General features: G+C 52.1%; 1 protein-coding gene and 1 long non-coding RNA gene across 2 annotated transcripts; one reads left to right on the top strand and one right to left on the bottom strand.

Annotated features, from left to right (window-relative positions):
- Window positions 1-737: 737 nt before the first annotated feature.
- TMEM121B (transmembrane protein 121B) lies at window positions 738-5,682 on the bottom strand. Its single transcript, XM_039383133.1, has 2 exons — window positions 5,126-5,682; window positions 738-5,080 (listed from the first exon to the last, which is right to left on the bottom strand). Exons 1-2 carry the CDS (start codon window positions 5,540-5,542, stop codon window positions 4,010-4,012), a joined length of 1,488 nt encoding a protein of 495 aa, XP_039239067.1. The 5' UTR covers window positions 5,543-5,682; the 3' UTR covers window positions 738-4,009.
- A 171-nt stretch (window positions 5,683-5,853) lies between these two features.
- LOC120323623 lies at window positions 5,854-11,665 on the top strand. Its single transcript, XR_005564269.1, has 2 exons — window positions 5,854-6,171; window positions 6,437-11,665. It is a non-coding gene; the product is annotated as an uncharacterized LOC120323623 (long non-coding RNA).
- Window positions 11,666-12,136: the final 471 nt, after the last annotated feature.

The following is a 12,136-nucleotide window of genomic DNA, read 5'->3' as shown; positions in this document are numbered from 1 at the left end:
GGCAAAGCTGAGCCAGAACTGAACTGGCTCACAAATGCCAAAAAATTCCTGCAAAGCATGGCAGCTGTATTGAGTTGAGCTGGATACAACTGAGGGCCCTCACCTGTGGGAAGTGCACATCCCTTCAAAAGGAATGTCAAAGGAATTGTTAGTAATTCCCATGCATGACTGCTCCATGAGGCAGGACTGCTAAGACAGCTGCTTTCTCTGCAGCCAGATGATAAAGGGACAGTCCCTGAAGAGATCCAAACTTAAGACTGGGAGCCTTCCTACCTCTACAGGATCTAACCCAGCAGGAGCTAAGCAAGAGGCAGCTGTGATCTCAATGCTTCTCCAGTGAGAACCCATTTCCCAGATTATGTGAGTAATTGCCATCTTGATGATCCCACTTCTAAAAGTTTCTTTTATCTTAAAGCAATTAACATGTAAATCTGATTTTTTTTTTCCCCATGAGTCTTTTTCAAGTGGTATGAATTCCTATAAATCACTTAAATAGGAAGCTCAGAAGTGTCATCTGGATTTTCTTGCCTTAGTCATTCCCTTCTCAAATAACTCCCTTGGTGTTAGAGCTCTTAGAATTTGCTTTCACTCCCAAAAAGTTTGTTTGATGGGAAAATCCAGGCGCTATTTTAGCAATCCAATATGAGGAAAACAAGTAACTGTAATGCATCTGTTGGTCCCTGAATACAAAATTGAATAGCCCAGCAAAACTTAAAGAAAAAAAAAAAGGAGCAAAATCAGTCACAAGTTTCTAACTTTATTTTAACAATCTTGCTTTTTAAAAAATACAAGTTCTAATTAATGCCAGGGGGATGCCAAGTGTCCATCAGCCACAGGCCTTATCTCTCACTTCAGTTTCCCCTCCTGAGAGTAGTCAACTCTTTTGTCAGGATAGCAAACAAAGAGCAATAAAATTCTAAATAACTGAGTAGTGTTACAAGGCTTGTGACAGAATCCCAAGGGACCTACGTCTTAGTATGGCACAATTTTGTTTAGCAAAGTGTTACTGACCTGGACCAGTAATTTAATGTTGGGAGAATATACAGTAGGTGTGCAAGGTGCATCGAGAGAGGTATTGCTTGTACTTTAATAGTACCACTATCTCTCTTTTCTGCAAACAGATCTGTTATGTGGCAGAGGGGTTTAAATGGAAGAGTGAGCTCAATTACCAAAGAAAAGGGAATTCAAAAGGTGGAGCGGGCTTATAAATGAGACATTGAAGAGCTTTAAATGATTTTCTGTAGGAAGTAATTGCAGTAGCAGCAGAGGTGCCCTTTTAGTTGCAAGGAGGCTTCTGTATAGCCAACTACTACAAGAGCTTTATACTCTCCAAACAGCACACCTACTACCAGCCTAGAAACCATGGCACCACAAAGAACAACTTTTTCTACCAAGGAATTCTATACAACAGAAGCATCATTTTGCAGGGTCGTCTGTCCCAGGCAACCTTTTCATCCACGGACAAAGTTGAACTGTGATTTCACTGCCAATGATTTAAGTATGCCATGGCTAGATAAATTTCAAATATGCCATTTTTCTCAATAATGTCCTAACTGGAAAAAGGCACTCAATGTTGAAACAGCAACTTTATGTGCTATGAAGGGGTACTGAAGTAAGACTTGTTAATAATTCTGCTGTGATTCTTCTAGTGTCCCAACTATGTTTACACTTCAGCATATCGATGCTATTGTGAAGTTGGCCATAGGAGCAGCAAAACATAGTTGTTGAATAGCTTTTTTTCCTTCACCTTGTTTTGGGCAGTGTTTGTTGTTTGGGGATTTATTTTTTATTTCTTCAGCTGTTTGACTGAAGCATGGAGTAGTCCTAGGTTCAGGTGTCACCTCATTCTCTCTTGAGTAATTATTTCTGAGATTTTACTGTCTACTTAATGCTGAAAAAGGAAGGTGCAAGGAAACAAATATCTGTACAAGCGTAATACACCTGTAATTACACCTCCTTTGGCCAGGAACTTAGCATCCCCTCAACACATTTCACATCACACAGGAAAAGTTCACAGTACCAAGTTTTACAATCACGGTCACTCACAGCACCAAGATTGTCCAGACAAGAAGAAGTTACCGAAGAGAAAGGCCACTGGCCAAAATTCACACAATTGCCCACGTAAGGGCTCAGGTAATAAAGCACTGGTGGGAAAGTTAAGCCTAGCCTTTGCCAACTCTCCGTTTGGCAGGAGGAGAGCAGCAAGTCCACCATCCTAGCTGCACTTCTGAACAGAACAGCACTATTGACCCATCTCTTCCAGGGGCTTTTCTAGCCCCTCAAAACCCACCAGCCACTGAGAGCTGGGGGAGAAGAGCCCCATGGCATCCCTGCTTCTGCCTCTGGGAGCTGGAAGTTACCAGACTGTAAACATTTTGTTGTAGCAGTCCACTGGAGCAGGCAGTTGATCCCACTCTGTGAAAAGGAAGGTGGGACAGAGGCTCAGTCCCACTGAAGCCCAAGCCCTGAAGGAGAGAATGAATGTGTGTGCGGAAGAAGTCTGGGCTGTGCCTGCAGTCCTGCTCTGGGTAGCAGTTGGTTGTGCTTTATTTCTCCTTCCCATCAGGACAGCTCGAAAAAAAAATTTGGGACAGGAAACTGTCATTTTTCACGATTATTGCAGCCTTGCCCAGATAACAAAACATAAGCCTGGGAGGGGCAAAGTCCTTCCTCCAAATGTGGCCTGGTGCTCCTGCTCCCAGGGGGCTGGTTTCAGGAGCAGCTGCAGCCAGGCAGAAGAGCAGGCCTTAACCCCACCGAACATTCATGGAGCTTAAAAACAAAGAAAACTGTTTCTATGAGAGGTTACTAACAATTAAGTTTTTCCCCTGCCTACCCTAAACCACATGCACAAGGAGGACAGGATGCTGATACGTGGGGCTTTCACCAAAGCTCGGGGAGCCCCTCTGCCTTGAGGGCTCCTGCAGCACTTTGCTTTCTGTGCTGAAAAGTGAGGTTCACTGAGCATGGGGCCCACCCTGAGCAGCGCCAGCGTCCTCTGCTTTGCTGTTTGAGAGGGGGCAGCTTCCAGGCTTAACCCTGTCTCTACTCTCTCAAGCAGGCATGGAAGGGGGCTAGAGGAAATCTTTCCAGCCTTTCTGGCTGCGTAAAGGAAGACCCTACACTCTGTGTAAAAAGAAAACCAATGCTGATCCCATAAACATGCATATTCACAGAGAAATGAGAGCCCCAGCACCTGGGGATGCAAGCAGTAGGCTGCTGTAAACCCTGTTCTCACCAGAAATAAATGTCTTGGTGGTTATGAAATGGGGCCTAAGCCCAGGTTCATGTCCATGCTGGATTCATGTTTCTTCAGCATGTGAAGTCAATGTAAGATGCAAAAGGTTGAAGCACAGAGGTAGACATTTTTGGCTAGGAGAAGGTGGCTCATGGGCTTGAAGTGACCAGTCGGCCAGCGTGCTTCCAGAGGTTCCCCAGCTGGGATGCAAAGGCCTGGGAAACAGAGGCAGCAGCTTTGCAAGACCTAGGGAAGCCAAAGCGTGCTTCCTTCCGTCCTTCCTGCATCCCGGAGGAACGTCTCTGCTGGTCAGGCCCCTGTCGCATCTCATTGTTGTGGACAGCAGGAGTTCTTAAAAGAGGGGACAAAATGCACTGGTCCCTGTTGTTTAGAAGGAAAAGGAAAAACTAAACTTTTATGGTCACAATGCAACACAATGTCCTGGCAGGGAGCGGGAGGGGAAGAATGGGACCCTCCAGACAGGGGAGAGACAGAAGCACTCGAAGAAGTCCTGTCCTGAAGGGCAGATGCGTTTTCCGGGGACAACTGTCATCCGTAGGCTCCTGCAGGTAGTCGGGTTTGTGCGGAGCTTCCGCTGCTGGATTCGTCCATGAGAAAGGGAGGAGAGGAGAGAGAGTCTGACAGGGAAGCCCACGTCCCCTTCCCCTGCTCGGCCACGGAGACAGGAACCTGAGCAGAAACGCAGAGAGACTCTGCCGGGAGCGGACCCGGAGGCGGCGGGAGCCCCTCCGGGGGGGCGGCCAGGGGGGCTCAGCCCTGGGCGGTGACCGCCAAGGCGTTCACGTACCCGTGGGGTCCCACGTCCACGTCGGAGAGCCCGTGGGCCAGCGGGGCGGCAGCGGGGGCGGCGGCGGCGGGGCCGTACTTGGCGGGCGGCGGGGCGGTGACGGGGCGGAGGAGGCAGCAGGTCTCCAGCGCCTCCAGCCCGCGGCAGGTCAGGAAGAAGAGGTTCTTCAGCATGAAGAGGGAGAGCGGCTGCTGGTAGCGCAGGAGCAGGAGGCAGCGGAGCGCCAGGAGCGGCGCGTCCAGCAGCCCGGCGGGCAGCAGGAGGTGCAGGGCGAGGCGGGCGGCCCCGGGCGGGCGGGCGGCGCTGAGCTCGTAGAGCCACAGCACGGGCGAGGCCAGGCAGAGGAAGTAGACGGCGATGAGCAGGTAGCGCAGCGGGGCGGGCAGCGGCGCCGGCCGCCCGGGCTGCAGCACCAGCTCCAGGAGGGAGAAGCTGTCGAGCAGGTCGAGGCAGGTGGCGAGGAAGGCGGCGGCGGCGCGGTGCTGAGGCGGCGGCTGCGGCGGCAGGAGCAGCTGCCCGGCGCCCTCGGTGCCGATGGCCCGCAGCAGGCAGTACAGCAGCGGCGCGGACAGCGCCAGGGTGATGCGGAAGCCGGTGGTGCCCAGCGGCAGACGCAGCTCGATCAGCTCCAGGATGGAGGTGCCCAGGATCAGCGCCGCCTTGGGCGTGAAGGCGATGGAGTAGATGAGCCAGGCGAGGTGCGCGTAGGCGAAGTCGCCGCCGCGGGGGGGGACCCCGGCCCCGCGGCCCCCGGCCCCGCGGCCGCCGGGGGGGCCGTGCAGCAGCAGCGGGTGCGGCGGCGGCGGCCCGGGGGGCGGCGGGGGCCGCTCCCGGCGGCGCGCCCGGCTGTTGCGGCAGAAGAAGATGCCCCAGCCGGCCGCCAGCACCAGGTCGGTGGCGATCCAGCTGCACCAGTACAGGTCGGTGACGGCGATCAGGTAGAGGTCCAGCAGCGCGCCCTGCCCCAGCAGCAGCACCAGGGACAGCGCCTGGAAGCCCCAGCGGCGACCGCCCCCAGCCCCGCCGGGCCCCAGCAGCGCCCCCGCCGCCGCCCCGCCGCCCCCCGCCCCGCCACCCGCCGCCGCCGCCCCGTACAGCTCCGCCGCCGTCATGCTGCGGCCCGGGCTCCCGCCGCCGCCGCCGCCGCCGCCGCTGCTGCTGCTGCTGCTGGGGAGCGGCGAGGCGGCGGAGGGCAGCGGGGTGGCGGGCGGCGGCACCAGGGGCTTGCTGATGCTGATGCTGTCCTCCTCCTCCTCCTCCTCCTCTTCCTCCTCTTCCTCGGTGCTGCTGCGGGGGCTGCGGGGGCGGCGGGCCCGCGCCGAGCCCGAGCTCGACCCCGAGCCCCGCCGGCTGCCGCCGCTGCTGGAGCCCCCCGGGAAGAGGGGCTGCCGGTCGGCGGCGTGCGGCGGCAGCGGCGGCGGCGGCGGCGGCGGCGGCGGCTGGAAGGAGCCCGAGGAGGAGGAGACCGAGCGCTGGTTGGAGGCAGCGCGGTGCATGGTCCTCCCCGGCCCCCGAGCCGGCGCGCCGGGCCCGACGGCCGCGCCGCGGCCCCCGGCCCGCCCCCGGCCCGCCCCCCGCGCCCCGCGCCGCCGCACCGGGCCCGGCAGCGGCAGCGGCAGCGGTGCCGAGAGCCCGAGCGGCGGCAGCCGGGGGGGAGCCCGGGGGCGGCGCCGCGCTGCAGCAGCAGCAGCTGCCGGAGCCGGGGCGGGCGGCGGGGGGTGGGCTGGGGCTGGGGCTGGGGCCGGGGGAGCGGCTGCGCGGCCGGGGAAGGGGAGGAGGGGGGCGAGCAGGGGAGGGGGAGGAAGGCTCCCCCGCCCTTGTCCGCGGGGCTGCCACAGAGCCACGTCTCGGGGAGCGTGGCCCCGCCGCCTCCTGTCCCGCAGAACCCCCGTGGATGGAGCTGGCCGGGCTTGGGCGAGTCGCCCATGGACATGCCACAGCATCCCGGCAGCCACTCCATAAATGCTCTGCTTCCATAAAATCGGAAGTATTTCAGTCTACCCTGATCTCCCTAGACTGACCAAGACAAAGGCCAGTTGGCCTGGCACAGAGCCCGCAGTGAAGCACACTCATGACTTCTCATCTGTGCTGCTGGACACTCATCTGCCCCTACATTCGGTCTCTTGTAAGTAATTGTTCATCAAAGGAAGTGTCTTTGACCCCACCAATTTCCTGGGTTGAGTCAATCCACATGCTGAGAGCCCTGCCCAGCTTGCCATGATGGGACAGTGGCTTTAAATTGATGTGAATAGTCCTAAAGTTCCTAATTCTGCTGAAAGCACCTATTGGGACTTTTATTGACTCACTAATAACGGCCTCAAATTGAGCTTGGCTGGCTGGATCTGCTCACCACCAGCACTAATGACTTGGTACATCATGTTTCAAGGTAGCTTGATGCTCAGCATGACTAGTCTCTCATTCCTACCTGTGCCTGCCAGTGATGAGCCAGCTGCTGCCTGTCAATGACATGATACCCATCAAATAAACTGTACCCCCACAACTGTATTAACCACACTTTGTGATAAAGATAAAAAATAGCTTGATTTTTGAACGTGTTGCTAAATCAACACATGGGCCTGAGCAAAACACAGATGCTTAGTACTGGGAAAGGGCATCCAGGACAGCAGTGACAAACATCTAAGACATGGTGGTGCAGGCTCCCTGAGAAGCCCTACTCCAGTCAATGTCCCTGGCTGCTCCTGAAAACAACGAGAAATCAGTCTGGGGTACTAGGAGAATTCATGCTTAAACTTGAAACAAAGAAATAATTGAGAAAGGGAAGGGGAGAACTTGAGCTGGGTTGACACAAAGATTTCTTTAGACACACAGCAATGGTCAGGAGGAAAAGCAGAGTAAGAAAAAGAGTCACAGCAAAAGCATTGCTGCCAATGGAGCTTTGAGTGAGGGGCACAGTCAAATCAGTTTTCTAAAAGCATGGTCAAAACAGAGGGAAAAGGAGAAGGAAACTGGAGGCTATGCAAGCTTTAATGTAGTTACTTGGGCAGCACAGTACTGAACCAGTACCACCTCTAAACTGGGGTAGCATCATGCAGGTGTTCCCACAGTCTCCCACACTGGTTGCTGTCCTGCTTCTGAGTCCAGGCTGCTGCATCCCTGCTGCCGTAACCTGCATGGCTGGGTTGCAGTTAAGATGGGGGACATCTATTTTCTGCTACACTCACATTATGTTTTCGATGCTTGGATACACTTGCCAGGGATCAGCCTTACATCAGCGCTACTCCTGTCATTGCCTTCCTCTAACTCACCTTGTCATCATATCTCGCATCAGAGGACACTGAACACGCATGCGCTCTCTTCCTAAGGGCTTTCTCGATAACTCCACATTTCCATTAACAAATAAAAGTACTTCATTCTAAGAAGGTCAGTAATTATACCATATCATAAGGAACACGAGCATCCAAAAGAACAGTCTAGCCTGGAGGGTGGTGAATGGGCTGATGCATCCAAGCCTGGTGCCAGGATGGAGAACACAAAGCTTCACCCCAGGGCAAAACAGGCAGGACACCCACACAGATGCTCATGGAAGGCCCAGGATGCAGCAGGCAGTACCACGACCTTTGTAACTCTGAGAAGCATCACTGGCATTTGCAAGTTTAGGATCAGGTGAGTCCAAGGAAGGCTGTTGCCATCTATTTTCCCAGCAGGTGACTGTGTGGCAGCCTGAGGCCAAGGACCTCTCACATCTGGCTTCCAATAGCCCTGTATTTAGTCCGGGCACCTCGTGGGCCTCTGCCAAGGTTCTTGGCCTGGGCATCACACCTCTGGCACACCCTCTGCCACATGGAGCCACAGGGCTGCCCTTCCCCAGGGGCTGCTCCCCATGATCCACATCCCACGTCAATGCCTGAGAGGCACTGCCATGTTGCTGCCTCCATGGTGACATAGGTGACACTAGTCCCTCTGCATTGTGGGGGCCCACAGCAACCCATCACAGGAAAACAGCAAGATTTTGTGTGATGGAAGCAAGACAGCACTGCTCTCAGCCGAGCAGCTTAGCCTGCGCTCATTCAAGATGCAAGAAGACAGTGAATAGTGAGCCCCCCCTCCCCTTCTTTGCCAGACATGCTCCCACTGTGCTGGCTTTGCTCTCCAGCCTCTCAGGGTGTGTGGACTGTGTCAGGGATGAGAGCACTGCACCTGGGCTCTGCTGCCGAGCACTGTGTGTTTTGCTGGCAAGGCTTTGTCTCTCTGACAGACTTGGCTGCCAAAGAAAAACCCCTGACCAAACAATTGCTTAGACTGCAATTTTTGCACAGCCCCGCCAACACTTTGCTTGGGGCTCTGTGGATGGTCTCTGTTTTCTAGAGAGCACAAGGCTAGAGGCCAGGCCAAGGAGGATGATTCTGCCTGTGTCACTCTTTCATGTTTGAGCAGGGCCCAGTGCTCCTTGACAGATGTCTGAAGTTGCCCAGTTCAGGATGGCTCAGAGTGGCAGTAAGGGTTTGTGAACACCAACTGTGTCTCCTAATTTGGTTTCCACCAAAAGGCTGCTTTAGATGGCAGTGAAAGTGTCTCTGGTCCAGGGCAAAGGATATAACCACTTTCTTATGTTCTGGATCCTGGCCTTTATCCAAGGTGGGCGTGTTCACCTGACACTTCTAAGGGCAAGCCAGTAGTTGTGTCACTGGCACGATTCATGTGTGGTCAGTCCTGAGAATTAACTCGATTGGTCTTGATCCTACCACATTCACCTATTCCACTGGAAGAAGAGTTTTCCACTGGTATGAGAGGACGTGGAGTGAAAACCATGCATCCATCTGGGCTGCTCAGGGCAACAGCCCTCACGCTGAGAGGGCTGGTCCTGCCCTACCTGGGCAGCAGACGGTGACAGCTTTGCCTCGTTGGCTCTTATCCTCTGGGTTTCCTGGGCGATGCGATTCCCTGTGTGCCACAGGCTGGACATGCTCAACTTAGCTGCCCTGGCAGCCTGCCAAAGACACTCACACCTCCTCTGCTTTCAGTGGAGAAGCTTTGTTTCACAAAGGCTGTCCGGTGTCTGTCCCACCTGCTTGGGTAAGTGCAACTGGGTGGGGATCCCTGGGCTTTGGGAGGGATGGGCTGTTGCCCACAGCTGGTGTGCTGATCTGGGGAAATGGGCTCTGACATGGCAAGCAGGTGGTGCGGTGAGCCCAGCCCAGGGGAGCTGGGGTGGAGCTGTGTGCTAAGTGAAGGGGCACCTCCTGCACTCCAGGATCACGGTCCTGCTGGGATAAGGCTGAGCAGGGCAAGAGGAGGCTTATGGAAACAGTTCTCCAAAGGCCAAAGGACACCTACTGGAGCTGTGAAGGCCCCTGTGTCCAAGGTGGGTAGGTGGAAACAGGGACCTGCAGCTATAGGGAAGCTCGGAACAGGGATGACGGAGCACCAGGATGGAGAGTGGGAGCTCAAGGGCTTCCTTGGGGTGACCACAGGCCCCAGCACTGCAAACCCAACCCAAACAAATAGGTGAGAATAAGAAAAGAACTTGTATGTGGGAAAGGAAGCAGAAATTGAAATTGTGCCTTAAAATGGGAGGGAGGGGAGAAATGTCTTCTACTTGAGAAGGCACTGAAGAGCTTTTTGTAGCACACTGTAGGATGAGATATGACAAGCTGATGCTTCCCGTGTGATCTGGTTATTTAATGCAATGTGCAGTCCTTGGAAGTGTTAGTGCTTAACTATTACTGTTAAAACATTAAAAAGCTAAACTATAAATAGCTTCTATAGCAGTTCCCAAGCTATGTTTCTGGGTTCTTTATGTATTGATGTGTATGCATAGTGATGTGTGTGTATACATATATTTGAAGACAAGCAGCAGACAACAGAGTTTTGTGAAACAGTCATACTGAATATCTGAAATGCTACCACTTCTAGTTTACACTACTAGTGGAAACAAGTAGTGTGCCCTCAAATATACCCCTGCTGGGGAAAGGCAAAACTTTCTTGAGGACTGAACTTGAGAGGAAACAAAATAATGACTCAAGTTCTTGGGAGAAGGGAAAGAAAAAAGAAAAAAAAAAAAGAGGCAGATATATGCCTGAAAGAAAGACCAGAAACTAAATACCTAATTATACCCTGCAGTAAGCTGTCAGAAACTGGCAGCAGTGGGAGGGAAGGAGGCAAAGCTGATCTCAGTGAGTTTGAGCATAATCTGCTCTAACCATACTTAAAATGCCTTTTGTGTGGGAATGGAAGGTTCTGGTATTCTCTGACACATGCTTTGTACTGCACTTATCTAATCCATTCAAACGGTCAGGGCTGAAGTTACAGACAAGTGTAAAAGAGTCTCACCTGGCCAGCACCAAAATTCAACGATGCCTCAGCTTCTGAATGCAGTCTTTGTAACTAAACTGCTGATCCAGTACTACAGTTCAGGGAACACAGATACTCTTCAAAAGGATATACAAGTGTAACAGTCTATTGCTTGTAATTACACTTCGGTTCAAAGAGTTTTCGATGCCAGCATAAAATGCCAAGACATTTCTTCCCATGCTTGTAGCAGGGCAGGGGTTTGGAGAGTGGATTTGGGGTTTGATCTTGTTATTTTGTACTTCCTCAGTCTTAGCATTCAGTGTGTATTGAACTGACCCTGAGGAGAAAGTTCTTAGCAGTTGAACTGACTGAAAGGGAAAAGTGGGTTTGTCATAGTGAATTTAGAGACAAGTGTTTTATTGATGGAAGTTTGGTTCCTTGAGAACGTGTAGCTGCCTTGCTGGTGTGGGATTTTAAACTGTTGCAGACCTGGATCTATAAAGGTCTTAAAGTGCATAGTTTTCATCAAATTGACTGTGACAGTAAAAAACATAAAGACTTGTGCTTTTACAATTGGGGTGAGTAAGATTCAGTAATGGAAGGGTTTGGGCAGGCCCCCAAAGGCAACAGTTACCAGGGCGAGCAGGTAACTGCATAGCTTGTGTTCAAGGCCCACCAGTATCCACACACTAAGCACTTTCCAGGGGTTGCCCCGGTAGGCACTTCTCACAGCATTCACCTGGGAACAAACTCCAACTTAAATAGGGCTCCCAATCCTCTTTTTCCAGTTGGTCCTTCTTCAGTGTTTCACAGTGCTGGTGTTTAACTCTGCACCTTATGGTGGTTAAGGATTTCTGTGGGACCTACCTTCCACCTAAGGCTGCCTCGAAGGGACACCTGAACCCCAGGCTGCCCTTTTGCTTTGACAACAGTGTAGTGATTAAAAGCATTCATCTGAGAGGATCAGGTTGTGATCTCTTTCTGCTTAACTAAATCTTGATATGACCTATCTTGGGTGTGTGATCCATCTACCAGAGTACTTGGTAAAAGGAGGATGCTGGTTAACACTTTTTATTATTACAGGTCAGGGACATAGATCATTTCTCCAGGATGTAGAATATAATTCTATTCCTCTCTCTGCTAAGAATGGGAATCCTTGCCCAGTCCATCCAAAACAGCTTTATTGATTGTTGCTTTCAACACCAAGATCTCAGGACTCTACATCATGCTTGTTTTGCTGTCTAATGTGACTCCTGTGAGCTGTGAACTTTGTAGATGGAAAACTTTCTGATGGAATATGCTATAAGAACAATGCAAGCGAATTGGCTGTTCCTAAGATCATTAAAAATGACTGTTTCTACCTGGAATCTTTAATTTTCCATTTGCTGTAGTCAGTGGACGCTTTTGGCTTTAATCCGAAAGTTAATACACGTCTCCCTAATTCCTCACCTTTTTTAAAAGGTACCAAAGCATGGCTCTTGTCAAACAAGTTAGGTTTCTTTTACGATCACAAAGGATTTAACATTGAGTCAAATAAGCTTCCAGTGATAAGGATGGCTTCCCCTAAGTCCTTAGGCTTGTTGTTCATCTGCAATAGCAGATTAGGTTGGTGGCATCAAGCTTGTGGTTTCCCCACACAGTAGACATAATCATCACAAACAACTGCTTAGGACAGGTCACAACTAAATGCCTACCCTGAAAGTATCTCACATATAGGTGGTATCCCAAAATTCATCTTGACTGTGAACAGTCAGACCACAGCTTGTGATGTGTCCTTTCCCCACCTCTACAGAGTAGGTTGCACTCATCTCACCTGACTATGGCAGATGTAGAGTTCA

Source organism: Pipra filicauda, unplaced genomic scaffold (assembly GCF_003945595.2).
Source record: "Pipra filicauda isolate LSUMZ 115617 unplaced genomic scaffold, ASM394559v2 scaffold2_size9829703_pilon, whole genome shotgun sequence".
In the NCBI taxonomy this organism is placed as follows: domain Eukaryota; kingdom Metazoa; phylum Chordata; class Aves; order Passeriformes; family Pipridae; genus Pipra; species Pipra filicauda.
This window is presented reverse-complemented; position numbering and strand designations above follow the sequence as displayed.